This window comes from Podarcis cretensis (assembly GCF_951804945.1).
Source record: "Podarcis cretensis genome assembly, chromosome: 5".
Classification (NCBI taxonomy): domain Eukaryota; kingdom Metazoa; phylum Chordata; class Lepidosauria; order Squamata; family Lacertidae; genus Podarcis; species Podarcis cretensis.
Window position 1 is genome coordinate 26,538,084 of NC_137174.1, and position 20,235 is coordinate 26,558,318.

The window sequence follows — 20,235 nt, forward strand, 5'->3', positions numbered from 1 at the left end:
GGCGTGCTTGGAAAACCCATTTTGGCAGTCACAATTCTGCACAGGCACTCTGTGAAAACAGAGTGGCATCGGTAGCAGATGTCCTGCTGTTTTTCAAGGAGCTGAAATTCGATGGCCATGTTGACTGGAAAAATAATTTCCACCCCTTAGGCAGAGTAACTGATTTAATAGCACCCCTTTCTGATATAGGCTGACGTATGGTCACATGCATATCCACATAGGTACAGGAATGTGAAGGTCACACTCATTCAGAATGTCACATTGCTTGTTGGCGCTTTCCACAGGACATGCCCTCATCACGAGACTTTCAAAATTGGGTTGGTGGAGCAGAAGTCCTATGACATTGTCCTCCATCTTTGTTCAGAATCATAGGACTTTGCATCTCTTAATATGTCTACACATTACAGCTTTAAACCAGTTTGAAACTCATCCTATGCCAGCCAATGATTCGTAGTTTGACAGGCAGATCTCAACACCATTACAGAATGGTAGTTCTGCAAATTCTTTTGAGGAAGTCCTGGCATTTAAACTAGTTTTAAAACAGTTTATATTTATAGTGTGGATCTTCTCTCGTGTGCATTTCACTCCAGTGCTCAATGCTCCCTGTTTGTGTGGAGTAAGCTAAACCTGATGTACTAATTTACTATATGTAGGGAGGTGTGTGTTTATAAGATCCCCCACTTGCAGTTTAAAGTGATGCAGTGACCAATTCTAATATTTCAGTCTGTGATTCTGCATAGTGTGTAAATAAGTTTTTTCTTCTTGAGACTTGAACATGACACTTCTGCTAATTCAACCTAAAATGGCTGTCTCTTGTGGCTGATTCACATTGAATATATTGAACATGGTATAAGGCTCCCCAAGTCACTTTTGGAGGTGCTTGCTATATTTGCTATATTTGCCCACCCTAAAAAACAAAACAAGGCTGAAGAAAATTAAGAAAGCACAAATGACCTTTCAGGCATGTTTTGCTCTTTTAGTTCAATTCTATTTTCTTCCCGGTATTGTTACCTCTGACAAAGCTTTGAATATCTGACAGAAATGTATTGCCTTCTCTTCCCTATGCACTGTGTATTGATGGTAATGAAACGATAAAGAGAATAATAAAGTACGTGGAAAACACTTTGTTTGCTGAGATTTTGCTTCAGCTGCAGTTGTGATGATCACAACTGCTTTAGAATTGATTAGACAATTTAACTTGAAATTTAGCTCTGGCTATGGCAGAAGAGAGAGAAGCCTGTGAACAGGAGCATAAAACATTAATCTTTTGGTGGCCCCTTTGATCTTAGTAGAGCTGGCAGCTTGTGCTTATTCTTTTGACTTTTTAAGGGTATAATCTTGCACTCAAATGTGCAAACAATGTTTGTTCTTTGGCATTTCATAAAATGGCGAAAGGTAAACGGTTTGGCTCTGAGAGAGCAAGGCTTTCTGGAGAGCAGAAAAGCTTCCATAAGATTGAGTTGTTCGCTGCATTAGAGCTAGGATGGGGAATCTGTGGACAAAGGACCACATTTGGCCCATGGTCTAATTTAAGGTGGCATTTGGCATCACTGGATGCTGAAGGATTCCCACTTTTGCTCTCCGATCCGCCCCTCTGGGAATCTCTTCTGCTTATAGTAGTGTGTTGTACACAAGAGGTGGAGAAGAGATGCTATGACACAGAGAGAAAGAGCAATGCAGTCCTGCAATAAATGCTGCACATCCCCCCCCCCACAACACACACATGTTTGGCTCTGGTTCAGCTAACTGTTAGCTGGACCCCTGACGGAGTATTCTTGTGGTTCAGAGGCTCTTCAAAGGAAGAAGACTCCCCACTCCTGGCCGTAAGAGTTCACTTCCTCCTGGTGCTGGATTTGGGGCCGACCCCGAAGCACGTTTCTGAGGCTTGAATCCTACTTTGTGCAACACTTCTTAGCCACAGATAATCTGTGTTTTGTGTGGGCGACCTGCAGAAGGGGAAGGGGAAACACTCGTTTCCAAATATACTGAGTTGAGGTGGGTGCATGTCAGAAATCATGGTTCACTGCAGTTTCCTGACACAGGTCACTGTGTTTCCCCTTCATCCTTCACTGCATTCCCCTGCAAAACACTGGCGTGGTAAATATGGCTGCCGTATAAATCGCAAATCCACTTTGAGATGGAAAGCTTGAAACAAGATGATCTTAACCATTTCATATTTGTCTGAAATTATGAATGCTTGGAAATTTCCAAATTATCTCCTATGGGTCCATAATCTTCAAATGTACCAGTTTTAAAGCAAGAACACCACTTGAGTAAGGACTTTCCCACATTATAAATTATTGTTGCAATTAGTCCTTCGTTGCTTTCCCCTGTGCCCGGGCTTTCCCCCAATGTTGTCTCTGCAGGCTTTCTGTATTTAGAGTGTGGGTAGCCTTGTTGATGCTATTTTCTCCAAAAGCAAACTTTAATCAAGCAGCTTGTAGTTTTCCTTCATCAGCTTGGCCTATCTCATAGCCTCAGGGTTTCAGAACAGGTTTCACTTGTTCCCTTTTGTCTGGAGGGCTCAGATTCCTGCTTGGTTGAGGACCTGTTGAGTATGGATGACTACATTCTCTTGATGTGCTAAAAGGAGATGGCTGGCAAGACGGCAAGCCCTGCAGCCTATTGTTACAACCACTGTATCCTCTATGGCAAGTGGCACAGATCCTTGGGCAGACAACCGGATAAGTCTGAGAGTAAAAGAACTTGATTGCTTTGCCTTGGTTGATTAGACCAAGATATATCAACCTTTTGTTTTCAGCAGTGTTCATTCAGATGCCTCCAGGCATTAGCAAGCAAAGACATAAAAATTATGGCCCTTCCCCTCTTAGTTACACTTGGCACCTGATATTCTGAGGCTCTCCAACACCAGTTAAAGTGCTGCCCATTAATGGTTCTGCCTCCTTGATATTTCCTAGGCTGACTGCTTCCATGATACTGCACAAGAACTAAATTTAACGCCGTGAGAATCTGAACTTTTCTTTTCTGGTCACAGCTGGCAATAGCCAAGCATCAGACTCAAAAAAGAATTGGGGACCCTCAAGTATCACCTTGAAAATAGAAACCCATTGGGGAGTGTTTGGTGGTTTTTTGCTTTTTTAGGGTTTGGTCTGCTACTCAGGAGGGTCCCAGTTTTCTGACTAGCCAGGAGGGCTTTTCTCTTCCTTGGGCAGCCAGCATAAATGTTGCTGAAACAGAAGGGGTGGTGGTGAATGATCTGCAGGGGGTGACCATTAGCCTCCACCTTTCTGATTTCATCCCTGAAGCTGTTTATTCCCTGCCCTATGGGAACTAATGGCTCTCCTTCTATGTATCCCATATGTTGAGCTTCAAAACTCACGGGAACCAAAATAGCTTCACAAGTATTCAAATGGGGAACCTTTCACCACATCCATGTTTGGATAGCAAGACTCTGCACAAAAGGTCTAATATTTGTGAAGCATATCAAGTGGTGAAAACCATCAATCGCTTTGGTGGGTTTCATAAGATGCTGGGAGAAAGCCCCTGACAAAGAACCTTGTGAAATGTATTTGACAAATCAATTTGCTGTTGCAGTTTGCAAAGGGGCCTTTCTGGAAAACCGAGCAAAATTACGATAGCTAAGAAATTGCATTTTGCAGACTCTGACAAGATTCTGTAAGCATCCATGGTAGGATATTTCATCATTTTAATGAGGCATTAGAGAAAATGCAGTTTTTAACTATGTCATTGATAGTGAATTAATTTGTTTTTAAAGTGCTCTAATGTAATACATTCAAACTTGGGAGATGTCAGAATAAGATCTGCTTTTCTGCACCGGTCGTACTGCATAGAAATTATTCAAAGTTGCTGAGAAATGCAAGGGAATGGGGATTGTTCGGTCTGGTAAGCTAAAATGCTAAGTGTTGACAGAATGTTATCCATAGTACTACACTGAATTTCTTCTGATGAGAAAAGGTATCTTCATTGGTCCCACCACCAAGGTTTAGATGGTTGTTTTGTGGTATTAAAATTTGGCCACAAACCTCTCATGTTCCAGCTGTTGCTGCTCTTTTATTGCCCACAATTCCCTCTGTAACCCAGAGGAAGCCTGGGAAGCAAGTGCCTAGGGGCCATTGGGTTGATGGCTCAAGCCATCTTTCAGTTCCATAAACTGGCACAGCCCCTGACGAAATAGCTAGCAATGCTACAGAGTAAACTGCCTCAACAGTTCTGAAAAAGTTGCCTTGTCCACAAAAAAATGTGTCATTGCAACGCCTTTTGCCACCAGATCACCAGAGGCAACATCAGATATCCAACCAACACAGTGCTTAGCAGGCTTTAAAAAGAGATTAGACAAATTCATGGAGGATGGGCCAATGAACTGCTAACAAATTTGTCATCTATGATAGCAAATCCAAGATCTGAGACAACATACCTCTATTTCTGGGGGCAAACAGCAAGGAGCATGGCATACTTCTCAGAAGTATCTGATTGGCTACCTGAAGACTGAAAGGGAAATTTTTATTTTAGTTTTTCATTTTTTAAAGTGAAAAAGTGAGAGTAGAAGCTCAGCTCTATAACGTGTCCTTTTGAAAAGGTTGTTCTTTCACCCTATTTTGCAATTAAAATAATTTCGCTTGCCTTTGAGTGTTTGTTCTGGAAGAAAGGCAGTAATGAAGAGTGGGAGTGTGCTAGTTCATGTTGTGCTAACATAGCGTTCGACAACTGTGACTCTTTTTTAGTCACTGCTCAAATGGATAATAAGTTAATTATACAATTAGCCATTTGTGAATCAGACATGTGCTGGGCACGTTGGTGGGGAGAAAAGAGCAACAATTGTTCACAGCTTTCATCACTATTGTTGGCTCAGACGTACACTTAGAATCATAGAATCATAGAGTTGGAAGAGACCACAAGGGCCATCGAGTCCAACCCCCTGCCAAGCAGGAAACACCATCAGAGCACTCCTGACATATGGCTGTCAAGCCTCTGCTTAAAGACCTCCAAAGAAGGAGACTCCACCACACTCCTTGGCAGCAAATTCCACTGTCAAACAGCTCTTACTGTCAGGAAGTTCTTCCTAATGTTTAGGTGGAATCTTCTTTCTTGTAGTTTGGAGCCATTGCTCCATGTCCGCTTCTCTGGAGCAGCAGAAAACAACCTTTCTCCCTCCTCTATGTGACATCCTTTTATATATTTGAACATGGCTATCATATCACCCCTTAACCTCCTCTTCTCCAGGCTAAACATGCCCAGCTCCCTTAGCCGTTCCTCATAAGGCATCGTTTCCAGGCCTTTGACCATTTTGGTTGCCCTCCTCTGGACACGTTCCAGTTTGTCAGTGTCCTTCTTGAACTGTGGTGCCCAGAACTGGACACAGTACTCCAGGTGAGGTCTGACCAGAGCAGAATACAGTGGCACTATTACTTCCCTTGATCTAGATGCTATACTCCTATTGATGCAGCCCAGAATTGCATTGGCTTTTTTAGCTGCCGCGTCACACTGTTGGCTCATGTCAAGTTTGTGGTCAACTAAGACTCCTAGATCCTTTTCACATGTACTGCTCTCAAGCCAGGTGTCACCCATCTTGTATTTGTGCCTCTCATTTTTTTTGCCCAAGTGCAATACTTTACATTTCTCCCTGTTAAAATTCATCTTGTTTGTTTTGGCCCAGTTCTCTAATCTGTCAAGGTCGTTTTGAAGTGTGATCCTGTCCTCTGGACATTAAAAATCTGTAGGCTTGAGGTAAATGTCCTGTTCCCCACCTGGCATCCTTGCGCATGACCAAAGGAGCTATTTATTTTTACTATGTTTAAAATTAGCGCAACATTTAAACAGTTTCTTCTGTAGAGTGTTGGTGGTATTTTTCCCTTAAGCACTTTCCTAGAAATTGGCACTCCTGAGTATAGGAGGAAAAGAACCTCCCATGCCAAACTTCACAGAATTTGGCCTGGAAATTATTATTATTATTATTATTATTATTATTATTATTATTATTACTTGTTTTATTATTATTTATTAAATTTATATACTGCCTTTCATCCAAAGATCACACGGCAGTTTGCATCATGAAAATACAAAGTGAACACACAAAATACATAACAGAGTGGCAATAAATCAATGCCCATCCCACAAACACATTTAAAAGGCCGTAGGTTGTTTAATTAGCCAAAGGCCTGGGAGAAGAGGAATGTTTTCACCTGGTGCCTAAAAATACGTAATAAAGGCACCAGGAAAGCCTCCCTGGGGAGACCATTCCACAAACAGAGAGCCACCACAGAAAAGGCCCGGTCTTGCGCTGCCGCCCTCCGGACCTTGTGTGGAGGAGGCACAAAAAGAAGGGACTCGGATGACCGCAGGGTTCGGGGCAGTTCATATGGGGAAAGGCGGTCCTTGAGGAATTGTAGTCTTGGGCAAATTGAGCAAACCTGCAGCACGCCCCAGATCTGAAGGATGTTAAGAAGCGCTACAATCTCTGTGCCTTCCTGCAGCTCTCACCAAGCAAGAAAATGACAGGGAGACTAAACAAGGAAGCTTCTTGGCAATCAGGCAGAGCAGTTGACTTGTGGCTGCCCAGGATGCCTAGAAAACCTTTCTGTTTAGGCTTGCCCTCTAAGCAGTTTCAGCAGAATTTACCCTCAGGTTACCAGCCCACACTGCTGCTGTTAAGGGCTCTCGGATAGAGGTTGCCATCATAATACTTCACATATGTGGCACCTCTACACCCCATTTTAAAGAGAGCTGCTTTTGGCATGATTGCCTATCAAAGTCTGGCCCAAGAGGTTAGTAGGGATTTATAATTGATTGATAAGAGTATGTCCTGGCTGCAAGTGATCTGTCTGGCCCATGGGCATCCCCTCTCACTGTCCTCCACCCCGTATGAAGCCACCGCTGTCCAAAAATGCTGAGTTTACAAATCAATATGTAATCACTTGTGAACATTGGTCAACAAACTTTTAGCAGCCTACCTGTCCACATATGCCAATAGTTGTGGGCTGGTAACCTGAGGGTAAATTCTGTTGAACTAAGGTGCAAAGTGCATTGTAGTATATGCAATTGAAAGGGCTGAGGGAAAAGAGCGAAAACTTAAGCGTGAAAATGAAACCCAGAGATGCACGTGTTTGAACGTCCTTGTCAAGTGGGTAGTTTTCAGTAGAAGGATATACCACTGTCCCTCAAATCTTTTCTGCATGCTGTTTTGATGGGTTCAGAATTCAACCCTAGGATCAGTTTTAGCTCAGCTCAAAAAAGTCAAATTCAGTGTTAAGAAAAAGAATTCAAAATAAAGCAACAAAACTACCATTATACTTGTGCAGGCAATTAAGCAAATATTTTACTTTAATAGAGGATGATCTCTGATAGAAATTTTAATGTTTTTATTGTATGCACATGTGTCTTTGTGTGTGTGTGTAACTGCTTTTATTTTTATTGCTGGCGGTATACAAATATTTTTTATAAATAAATATATTATGAGGGTGTCAGTTCTTGCAGTTCTCACACTGGGAATGTTGTGTGAAATGCTGACAGCCCATCTGCTGATGGTTTTTGGCTGTAGTTGGGTACTATATTTTAATCTTTTTGGACCATTGTGTATTTGCTGGATTTTGTTGATATTTCATATTTATCAATATTTTATTTTATTTCTGCTGCACCTCGGTATTTTTAATACACTGGGCCTTGGTGTTCATTATTGATTACATCTATTGATATTTTATTTCATGTACATTAATATTTTATTTTATTGTAAGGCTCCTTGAGGGTATTTTTTACCTTAACTTGTAAAAATAATAAAGAAATAATAAAGAAAGAAAGGTTAGTCCAGAGCTCAAAGAAGAAGAAGAATGATGTGGCTTAGATTTTTAGCTCCCCGGCTTGAATCACCTTTATTGTGAATTAAAGGCTTATAAGGTAGTGGCTTTTTACTTCAGGAAAAAAGATGAATAGCAGGGAATATAAAAGGCTCTTGCACATGTCTGAATAGTGCAGAGGGAGTGAAAAGGCAGAAATTACTCTCTCATACAGAGACTCAGAGGTCACCTGAAGAAACACACAATGTGACTTAACGGAGGCAGTTTGAATGTTCGGCAGCAAGTGAACAAGCTATCGTGTGATCAAGTGTTGTACTTGCCTGCCTGAACCAGAAATCGGTACGTCAGTGGCAGCTATTAATTACGGGTGCTTAAGGTGTTTGCTGGCAGTGGCAGGGCACTGCGTCTGAATCCACAAGTGAGATCCAGCATAACATCAGCATGAGACATTTTGAGGACTGGTTTAGGACAAGTGGTTGTGCAAGAGGTAGCGTACAAGTTTAACTGTTGGAGAGTAGAACAGTAGAAGTTGCACTAGGGTTTCCGGCTACGTCGCAAGTCAATGGTGGTCGCTCCTCAGTGCCCTCCATGGACAGCGAGGAGGTTCAGGCAGGGGAAAGCCAGGATTTATGAGGCAAAAATCCTGGCAATGCTCCCCAGTGGGGTCTAGGGAGTTCACTGCAGCCCGCTGTGCCACACAAGCCCATGTCTCCCAACTTGAAAGGCAGAGCAGGTGCAACCTGGGAGTGTGTCCCTGCCATGGACGACACTCCATCTCCAGCATGATTTGTGGTGGGTTCCTCCATAATTTGGACAATTGGCATTAATCAAGAGGTGCTCCTGGACCAACATATGTGCAACATCTTTCGCAAGCCACCCACTGAAGTACACTACACTAAAAATTGGGTTCCCACAAGTGGGGTGGCTGTTAAACCTCTGGGCTGCCACAATTGAAATCTGCCAATGTTTTTATGGGGGGGGGCCTATATAATTTCCAGAACTTTAAGAAAGGCAACATAAAACAAATATTTAAGGGTGCCTGTCCTGTAGGGAAGCTGGGTGTGTTAGGCCTGGGTGATACATCAATATATCGCCCAGAAGCGGTATGAGGGCAGAGTGGGATGGTGGTTTCACACGGTGATATATCGCCGATGAAACGGCCACTGCTCCTGAGTCCCTCTGCTAGCGACTTCCTCCAGCGAGTGTTGCTAGCAGAGGGACTCAGGAGCGGTGGCAGTTCCATCAGCGATATATCGCTGAGTGAAACTGCCATCCCACTCTGCCCTCATACTGCGCAGAGGGAGAAAAAAAGGTAAATCAGCAAGGTGCCAATACAACTTGTTCCTCCCTCTTTATCTTTAAACTGCTTGGCTAAGGAGTGTGAGGTTGCCACTCCCTTCAGCCAAGCAGTTAAAGGACCCCCCCAACCTGGTGCTGGCTCCCACGCAAGCAGGGGGAGCACCGGGGATGATTCTGTGAGCCGCTCAAACAAGCTACATTGTCCCAGCCCACTAGGCGCTGGGGTGAAAGCACTTCAGCTCCCGCAGTGAGAGCTATGGCAATTTCACTCAGGGCCTCGTAGGCTAAGGCCAACGCAGCTTGTTTTTTCAACATCATGGTATATCGCCACACCCCAATGTTTGGCTGGTGATATACCACAGTGTTGAAAAGCTGATATTTATTTCCCAGCCTGTGTCTCTGTGTGTTGTGTTGTGTTGTGTTGTGTTGTGTTGTGTTGTTGTGTTGTGTTGTGTTGTGTTGTGTTGTGTTGTGTTGTGTTTTATGTTATGTTATGTTATGTTATGTTATGTTATGTTATGTTATGTTATGTTATGTTATGTTATGTTATGTTATGTTATGTTATGTTATGTTATGTTCTGCTGGAGTGCACCAGAGCAGAAAGAAAAATAAAGACGTGTGTTTTTTTAAGGCCCACATTTTACCTGAAAATGTTGCTTAGAAGAATAAGAATCTTGTCTTCTAAGGAAGCTGGGTCGTCATATGTTTTCCTCTCCTTGTATGCAAAATACATTATCAACATTCCAAAATTATTCATTCTGGCCAGAAGACAATCATGTTGGAATCTAATGCATAATGAGGTGGAACTGGAAGAATTTGCTCACGTCAACCAAAGTTGTATACCTCTTGATTGCAATATGCAGAGGGACAAACAATGGAGAATGTTTATATTTGCCATGCTCTGTGAGCTTCCAAGGCTGATCTAACCAACACAGTTCTTGCATTCTTAACATAAAGTAAGAGCAATGGGGAGCCATCACTGGCCAGGATCCCTCCCCTTTGTGTTTATGGTAGGGGTGGGAAACCAAATGTTCCTTTGTACAGACAAACATGCTTAGGGGGAGGGGAGGGCAAGGATAGGGTACTTGGGGCTCCAAGTCTCATCAACTCCAGTCAGCAAGGCCTATGTTCAGTGATAGCTGTAACTGAAGTCCAGCAACATCTGGAGAGCCACACCATTGATGATAAGAAGCCAGCCCATTGAGGGGATGAAATGATGAGCAACCAGGGAACTGAACACAATGCAGTGCCTAGAAAGCCTTGACTTGTCTCCTCTCGCTGCTTAGCCTCAATGCCTGATGGAGGCAGTCCGTTCCTGGGCATGTCTAATGACCCAGTGCACGTGTCATTTTAGAGATAAAAGTGACTAGCCCTCATCACTCTGTGATCCAGTTTAAAGGTAGAATCACACAACTAATGACTTAGAAGGGATGCTGAGGTCATCTTGACCAATCCCCTGCAATGCAAGAATATGCGGTTGTCCCATAAGGGGATTGAACCTGCAACCTTGGCATTATCAGCACCACGCTCTAACCAACTGAGCTATCCTGACTCCTGCTTTCCACATGTTCTCTCATCTCTTTTGAATTTGTGTGGTCCCAGTCTTTGGAAATGTGATGCAGAAGCGAGAGCCTTTTCCGGGGCCTAGGACATGCATCCCACAAACAGAGATGACCGCTGCATTTTACTACCCACCTCACTGCCATGACTGTTGGGTCCAAGTGTTGGGCTTGTTACAGTCACAGGCATTTTCTGCTGGAGTTGCTGTAAAATGCCAAAACGTGTCCCAGCAACTAAGAGAAGCTCTTTGGTTATTTACAAATAAATGAAGGAAGCCAGCTGCAGTCGTTGAGTCAGCCTTTTTCATTCAAAAACTCTGAATCATCCTGTCCGGAGCCGGAACACCTCTTGCTTGGTTTGCATAACATGGTTTGCCATCTCTTTCTGGGGCAATTTTTTCCTCCCTTTTGGAGGGGCGATGCTGCGCAATATGCAGGCATGCAAGGTGGTGCGGCTCTTCCTCACTGCCTCCCTTTGCTGGTGAGAACCACATCTGTTGACTTCCTGCCTGTAATGCATCTGTTAACAGCACAAGCTCCTGCATCCACTCAAGGAGAAACTGTAGGAGACTTGGACATTAAATTGTGGAATGAGAGCCACGGCCATTTGGCTAGAGTCCGGAGTTTGCATTCAGCAGGAGCTTTCCATCAACTGCAAATGTTTTAGCTCGGCTTTCTCCTTGCCCCTTTGCTTTATCTCTTTCTCCTCACATTCTTGGTTTCCCGGTGCGGTGTCTTTTTCACCCCCCCTTTTCCCCATTCTCTGCCTTTTCCCCTTCTGCAGTGTCAGTTTGCACCTCCCCACCGTCTCATGCAGCATGAAGCAGATAAACATCACATAGCCCTGCCTGCGTTCGCACTTGCTGGTGGCACCACTGCAGGAAAGAGCTGCTATGCGGGAGAGAAGGCCTAATTTTAGTACAGACACTTCTCCCTTGGCAGTGGGATGTCAGTGGACACTTGGCTCCTCCCTCTCCTGCACGAACTGCAGAAATCTGACAGGGTGCTCTTTGGAAATGCAGTGCAACTGTAAATACACCCAGAACTGTGACCGAAGGTGACAAGAGGAGAAGGATTGCTAGGCACACATTTGTAGAAGCCCAGAATCGGGTTTTTCTTATTAAAAAAGATGGCATGTTGTGTTTGGCACTAAGGAGGGGGGTGGGAGGAAATTGCATTAACAAGAGATGGATAGTGCAGTAATTTGCATACTGATAGGCTGATTGATCCAAGGCACTTTGCTGTCCTAGGGAGCAGAGCCAAAACAAACACCCAAAAACAAACCTGCACTGAAATTATGTGTGCTGTGGTGCAGCATACAAAAACTTCCCTCGTACAAGAAATAAAAGTGAGGCAAATTCCAAGTGTTGGTGAGGCATCTAATCATAAGCTTGCATTTTTATTAAAGCTTATATGTTTAATCAGGGCCTGTATCTTAAAAAGCTTAATGATTTTCAAATATTTTATGCCAGGAGACCAGTTGCCTAAAAACCTTGGCAAGATATTTTTACTCCTAGACAAGGGGCCCCCCTGATTTATAGCAGAAAACAATTCTCAAAGTCGTAAAAAGGGAATTACAGGCTGACAGCCAAGGTTACACTGACCCTACAAATTAAGGGTGGATAAATAGTAAAATGAGCCATATCTTCTTCCTAAGGTTAAGAAGGTCAAGAGCAGTGAAAAAGCATCTAGCTGGCAGAAACAGAACATTTTCTGGGAAGACTTTTCAAAAGCTGTTTGTTTCTTAAACTAAGATCCTTTTAAGATTTCTTTTCCTTTTAAAAGGTTGTTTATGTATTAAATATATTAGCTTAAATATAATTATGCAAAGGATTTAAGAAATGCTAGATTCTTATTTCATATAGTTGTAAGAGTTGTAACTATCCTGAAATTAAGTCAGGCACCAGCCCCCCCCTTGCCAGACAGAAGACGCCAATCGAGCGCTCTTGATATATGGTTGTCAGGCCTTTTGTTTAGAAACCTTCAAATGAAGGAGATCTCAATGTTGATGTGAACTCAATCCTTGACATATGCATAAGATAAAAATTTAAGATTAATTATCTGTTTTGGAAGGCAATAGGGCAAGGAGGGTAAGAGGTGAGCTGGTAATTAAGATTCCTTGTTGAGACACATGTAAGATATATTACTACTTATTTGTCATTTATAGATAGAAGAATATATAGCTTTTTGATTTCCATAAAAGGGCAAGAAGGAAATGGGTGTATCTTTTGTGATTGGCTCTAGCAAACAGCCAATAGGAATTTCAACCAGGCTGATTGGACAGAGGCAGCCACAGGAGGAGCAAGGGGGCTGGATTAAGGAAATATAAGTGCTGGCCAGAATGGCAAGAGGCCAGGCCAGAGCTTGGTAACCATATACCACTGTGCCTCATATTTATTTGTCTGACAAATAAATTACTATTTTAATTTCTCTATTGCTGCGTTGAATATTTCATTCCAGCTAAGCGTTAACCACAAGCAGGGTGCTACATTGGTGGTGGTTTGGGGCTTTAGTTTTTGAGAGAAGGGTGGCGAGTTTCAGAGTCCACCCATCCTGATTTCACACACACACACACACACACACACACACAAACACACACACTTTTAATTTCTGCTTTTATGCCAGAAAAGCACTTAAAGTGTCTTTCAATCAGAACACCTTGCCTTTTGCTGTTGAAACCCTCTCCCAGGTTGCCAATTGCTGGGCTCCCAACTCCCATCAGCCCAAACAGCCAGTGTTTAGACCTGATGGGAGCTGTAGCCCTTCAGTGTCTGAGGGGGCAGGTTCCCCCACCCATGAAATAGCAGTTGCTACTCTGCCACCCAGGCTTCATCAACAGCTGCTCAAATCCAAACCATGGGAACTTCCTGAAGTGGTAGAGCATGTGCTTCACACATAGGAGTCCCCAGGTCCAGGCCATAGCATTTCCTTGCATGCATTTAATTTGCACAGTTTCAACTTCAAGGTTGAAATCACATTAGTTAAATGTGCAACTGTACTGTACATAGGAGATTAGTAAAGGTAAAGGGACCCCTGACCATTAGGTCCAGTCGTGGACGACTCTGGGGTTGCGGCGCTCATCTCGCTTTATTGGCCAAGGGAGCCGGTGTACAGCTTCCAGGTCATGTGGCCAGCATGACTAAGCCGCTTCTAGCGAACCAGAGCAGTGCACGGAAATGCCATTTACCTTCCCGCCAGAGTGGTACCTATTTATCTACTTGCACTTTTGACATGCTTTCGAACTGCTAGGTTGGCAGGAGCAGGGACCGAGCAACGAGAGCTCACCCTGTCACCGGGATTAGAACCGCCAACCTTCTGATCGGCAAGCCCTAGGCTCTGTGGTTTAACCCACAGCGCCACCTGCGTCACATAAGAGATTAGACACCTTTAAAAGGCAATTTGACAAAGCAGGTTTTGAAGCCAAAAGGCCTTTTCTGTTCTGTTCAAAGGTACACTGCCTCTGCACCTGGAGGTTCTACTTGGTAATTAGCTGACAGATAGCATTCATCCTCCAGGTTCATAGGCCCTTTGTCTCTGACTAAGTTGAAGGAGATGAACAAACAACAGAGAAGTGCCATTGTCATCAAACCCTCCTTGCGGGCTCCCTGGTGCATTTGGTAACTATTGTGGGAAGCGGGATGCTGAACCAAATGCAAATGCTTAGTTCTTGTATAGAAGCCAAATACAGTGGTACCGCGGGTTAAGTTCTTAATTCGTTCTGGAGGTCCGTTCTTAACGTGAAACTGTTCTTAACCTGAAGCACCACTTTAGCTAATTGGGCCTCCTGCTGCCGCCGCACCACCGTAGCATGATTTTTGTTCTCATTCTGAAGCAAAGTTCTTAACCCGAGGTACTATTTCTGGGTTAGCAGAGTCTGTAACTTGAAGCGTATGTAACCTGAAGCGTATGTAACCCAAGGTACCACTGTAAATAAATCTCCAAAACATATTGTACCATTTGCACAGAACACGCCACAAGCTCTGACTGGGCTGTGCAATAAAAGTGATGTTACTGTTTATTGCTGCTGATTATAAATGCTAGCAAACATTTCCTTTCCTGCATTAAGGCCTTCTTAGCACCCATGTCTAAAATGTGCATTGAAGCTTAATTAAAGAGTGAGTGAGTGTGTGTGTGTGTGTGTGTGTGTGTGTAAGTAAGTAAGTAAAATATTCCAATGGACTGGAATAGTGGCTGGCATTAGCTATTAAATTAGCAAAGCAATCATTTCTGGAACAGCAACAATTCTCTCTGACATTAATTACTTCATATGTCTCTCAGGATAGTAAAAAGAAAAGAAAAAACTCACATTAGCTCAGCCTGACTTTCCTGTGAAGCATTAGTTTTAACTAATGCTGATGAGCATTGAGTCACGTGGATTAATCCCATTTGTGTTTGCGGGCAGGCCCTGCTTATGAGTGTGCTGTTGGACATCCCATCATCCCTGACCCCTTGGCCATGATGGCAACTGGGAGTCTAACAACGTTTGGAGGGCCACAGGCTCCCCAGTCCAGTTATAGGCTCTGCATCTATGCAGCACCTATGCACTGTCCCTTGTGTACAGTTGCCAGGTGACTAATACTGGTACAAAAGAGTAAAATGAATAGACTATAGCACAGGCTTCCTCAACCTCGGCCCTCCAGATGTTTTGAGACTACATTTCCCATCATTTCTGACCACTGGTCCTGCTAGCTAGGGAGCATGGGAGCTGTAGGCCAAAAACATCTGGAGGGCCGAGGTTGAGGAGGCCTGCTGTAGCAGTTAAGGCCTCAGGTGGCAACTGCGTCATTTATTTATTTGTCTCCCCAGATCAGGATGCTCAGTTTTTATTGTTTAAATCATATCAACAACAAGTTGCAGTTAAAGAAATAAGAAGCATTGTGTCCAGATTTGCCCATGCAACAGAAACCCCACCTTGTATGGACCCCAGAATCAAGCAATCTCTATTCTTCTACCTCAGAGTATGGCATGTATGGACCAGGTCTTGAGATCCAAAAATCTCCAAATTCTCACCTTCCCATTTCTGCTCTGCCTGTGTGACATGACAGGTTCTGGCTTGGCTCCACCCCCTGGTCTTGCCCAGCATTGTGGCCTCTTAAAACAGACACACACACACACACACACACACACACACCCTAATCCTGCACCATTAATGAAGAAAACAATTCCCTCTCGTTTTCCAGGAAAATTAGAAGGGGCAATCAATCTCCAACGCCACTCTCAATGACAGAGATTCTTTATTCTCTCTTCCCTCCTGTACAGGGAACAAATCGCAAGACAGTGGAATTGCAGAGATGGAGGAGCTTCCTGTTCCACACAACATCAAAATCAGCAACATCACCTGTGATTCCTTCAAGATTTCGTGGGACATGGATTCCAAGTCTAAGGAACGCATCACTCACTACTTCATTGATCTAAATAAGAAAGAGAACAAGAATTCCAACAAATTTAAGCACAAGGTATGTTTTTGTTTTTGTCAAACAGAAAGTACAGCAGTGGAATGTGCTTTGAGTAACTGCAAAGTTCTACATGCTTTTCAGATCACTGAAATGCTTTTTGGTTGTGACACTTGAAAGGGAGGAGGTGGTGATCTTAATCTCTAAAGTGGTGAATTTGCCAAATAAAAGGCTTCCATTGAGTCCGTGTTTTAACTCCAGTTGAGTGTTCCCCCCCCCCAGTCCTAATAGTGAGATCTACCCCCAAGAAACTGATGGATAATTTCTGTTCCCATCAGAGAAATGTCATTTCCCCCACCCACCCACCCGCACTGCCCAGATTTATTTCTCCTCAAACAAGGTGGAGAATTTTAAGAGGTCATTTGCATACAGCCCTCATTTCAAACATAAACCTGGTTCACACCAACCTTTCTCCTTGTGATTCCAAACATATGAGAGATCATATGGAGAAGAAGTAGGGAAAACAGTATACACACGTGAACCATCTTAAGTCGTGATGTGATCCTTGTGGTGTTTCTTTAAACTCTATTGTTCAAGTATTTTGACCAAGATATGTGGCCTACTTACTCCAGAAGGCATGGCTGAGGGGGGAAAGCTGCAAAATGGCTTCCCCGATGTTATAAAAGCAGCAGCTTAAAAGATACATCACACCAGTGTGTGTGTGTGTGTGTGTACGTATTGAATTGCCACGTACATCAACTTGGTTATTAATTTTTGCCTGGACATCAGTTCTTTTCATCAGTTGTGTCCTTTTCATCAGTTCTACACCACATTATGCTTTGAGGTGGGGCAAAAGGTGTCAATTAAAAAGAAAAGCAGTTTAATACTAGAATGACAATAGTTCACCCTGTGAGGTACTTTTGAAGAACTGAAAAGGCGTTGTAACAGAAATAATCATTTAGGTCTCGCAGAAGAAATAAAACATTTCTGGGTGAGTAGCACGGGGGGGTGGGGGACAAAAGAAATCAATGTTTGGTGCTACGGGGTAATAGGATCAGATCAATGGTTATTATAAAACAATGTAGCTGATCTACCCTAAGGCTACTAAGACTGTGTCCAAACATATGCTCTGAAAATTATTGGCCCTGTTCTAGTAGTTTGGGGTTTGACCACAACGCATGAGCAAACTGGAGCCTCACAAACCTCTGGGTCATGGTGAGTTCCTTAAACCAGGTGCCTTATATGTATTGACATCATACCCACACCATGCATTTAAAGCACATCCAGTGCACATTTTGAACCACATGACACACACACCCCGAAAATGTTGGGAACTGTAGTTTAAGGGTACTGGGAATTGTAGCCCTGTGAGAGGGAAATGACAGGTCCCAGGATTCTTTCTGGGAAGTCATGTCTGTTGGCTTTGCTTTTAATTTATGGTATGGATCTCCTCTTTCCCACCTCTCCATAGGCTTGAGGATAGTTGCGGCGTTTTAAAATCATGAAGACAAATTTAAACACAAAACATGACAGGGTCGTGCTGAAGTACCAGTCGTGCAGAAAATATTAACCAGGCACACTGATTCTGTAGCGCAAAATGCCTGCAAAACTCTCTCCAAAAGCCTTCTGAAACTCCTAGTAACTGGCAAGGCTGAAGGCCCTATAGGCACATTCAAGTATGCCTGTTTGGGAAAACGTATCAGCTTATATGCCCATTGCCCCATGGATCAGAAGGATGATTTCAAACGCATCAATATTATGGTATCTTTTTGAGGTTTGCCCCCTGCAGAGAAATTTAATCAAATGCAAAAGTGGAAGGAAATGAAAAGGAGAGTTGTAACGCTTCGGGATAAAATGTTGTGCCCTGACAATTAGAAAACCTGGCAGGAATCTGAGGGGCAGGTTAAAAAATAACATTGGGGTGTATTGGAAAACATAGAGGGTGAAGGGCAGTAGCAGAAGAAAGGACCATAGAAGACATTAAGAGGCAAGGAGAACAAGAGAGAGAGATGAATGGGAAGCTAAATACTTCAGCTGACAAACTTATCCCATAGGAAAGCGGAGGTTAAAATAGCAGCAACTATTGGTCCCGCTGGCAGTTATATTATAACAGATTGAACTGATTTTTTTTAAAAAAAGACTTCAGAAGATCCCTGCCTGGACTAGAAGACAAGGAGCTAGAAGATCCTTAATTAATAGGTTTGATGGGCTTAGCAGAATTTGCATGAAGGAAAAGTTTGGGTACAAAGTTATAATGTCTACAATACATTTTAATATAATATCTTTAAGTATGTAGCAGATTATTCAAGTTAAATGTAACCTAACAGATGCAATAGGCAAGCCACCAAGACCTCCATATAACAACTGCTTGTGCTGCCTGCCAGTTGAGGGGTGGGCAGGTACCTGACAAATGAGCTGTGATCAGCTTGGTGTGTCACAACAAGTAGTGTAAACCTATAAACATCCTTCGAGTGCACTATTTCTGGGTTAGCGTAGTCTGTAACCTGAAGTGTATGTAACTTGAAGCGTATGTAACCCGAGGTACCACTGTACACAAACCAAAACACAGCCATCCTTTGGAAATTTCACATTTCTGAATTTTGCAGTGTGGTTCACCTATAATGTATACAAAAAAAGCATATACTAAAGTATGCATAAAAAGGTACATCATTAGGGGAAGTTGCTTTGCAAAATAATGCATGTTAGGCAAACTCACATGCCATGAAGTACATATTTAGGAGAAATTTAGAGGCAATTTTTCATGAGGACTTTCTTTCAAAACAAAATTGCAAATGTTTAAAAATGGGGGGGGGGGTGTTGCAGCTCACAAAACTTTGAACACTTCAGACATTACTGATATTTAATTACCTAATAGATAGTTCATTACCAACTAGGTTCTACTCAAAATAAATTCTGCATAATGACAAAGGGAAAATATAAAAATCAGAAATGTAGAGAGAAGTGTAAGGTGAATAAAAAGAAAATGTTTTGCCAAGAAGATGCCACAAGACCCCGGGGGACAAATACTACCTGTGGAGATGGCAGCCAAGAATGATTAGCATTAGTAGAACCTAAGTTGCACAATCAATTGTGAAGCAATTTTTCGAGAGAGAGAAAAGTCAAAGTCACTTACATCGATTTTGCAATAAACAATATGGGGCAGAGTTACAAGGCATTTTGTGAACAGAATGACTTAAGAAGATGGTTTTGTGCAAAGTACTTTCAAAAACAAACCACCGCGTAGAATTCCGGAGAGTTCAGTCCTTGCATAGGATGAACATACGCACAGGATAGTCTTGAATATAGCCAAGGCTTGATGATACCCAGAAGCCTAATCTTTGATCATTATCGTGACTGTTGCCCAGCTACTGTAATCTCTTTGCTCTCTTTCTTAAAATCTGAAATTGCACTCCCCTGCACACTGTACTCTCCTTTCAAACAGGACCATTTCCCCCACACTTCAGTTGCGTACAAACTGAAGCCCTTTGCTGCACGTCACTGGGTGCTATTTATCTGCCTGGATAAAGAGACATAATAAATTGTTTGTATCGTTTGATATTCAGATAAAAAGAGAGTTCTATCTGTGCACACTTGCGCTGTATTAGAATTATGGAGTGGAAAACTTCCTGTGTTTAGATGATAACAATATTTGGATTATCACAGAATGGAAAGGAGAATGCGGTTTCTTTGACGTTGGGTCTCTTGTGAAGATGCAACAGCATTTGAACCTCTTTTTGAAGGCTAAGCATAATTAAGCCGAGAGAGGAACTTGATAGGCATGCTGATATTCTTTCTATATGGGTTGAAGGTGCATCTTGCATAACTGTGTGAAATATGAGAGTGATGCTATTCATCAATAGCACATTCCATCTTTTTCTTCTTTTTTTTGCTGAGCGTAATAGAGTTCTTGGTGGAGTGAATGGAATCTGGTTTGAATTAAGATGTAATGAACAAATAACCTTTTGCTTTGACATGTTGCGTGAAGAACTTTCTATGCTCACTCATTCTCCAAAATGCCCAGAAATGGCTGCTTTTAAGTCCAGACAGCACCTTAAGAGACACATTACTTAGGCGATATTGGTACAGTACCTCAACTCATCCTATCCTGGGTCTAGTTCTAGCTTAGCTTTGGTGCTGGATGGCTGTTGGTTCCCCTGCTCTACAAGAGAGTTTCCCAAACTTGGGTCTCCAGCTGTTTTTGGACTACAACTCCCA

The 20,235-nt window shown here is 42.8% G+C and overlaps 1 protein-coding gene across 3 annotated transcripts in view; it reads left to right on the forward strand.

Moving 5' to 3' along the window:
• PHYHIPL (phytanoyl-CoA 2-hydroxylase interacting protein like) overlaps positions 1–20,235 on the forward strand; it is an 81,041-nt gene that overhangs the window by 53,145 nt on the left and 7,661 nt on the right. For all 3 annotated transcript variants that reach the window (XM_079975726.1, XM_079975728.1, XM_079975727.1), the window contains one exon: positions 15,887–16,083. In XM_079975726.1, coding sequence (XP_079831852.1) covers positions 15,887–16,083 — 197 coding nt within the window. The remainder of the gene's footprint in view (positions 1–15,886; positions 16,084–20,235) is intronic.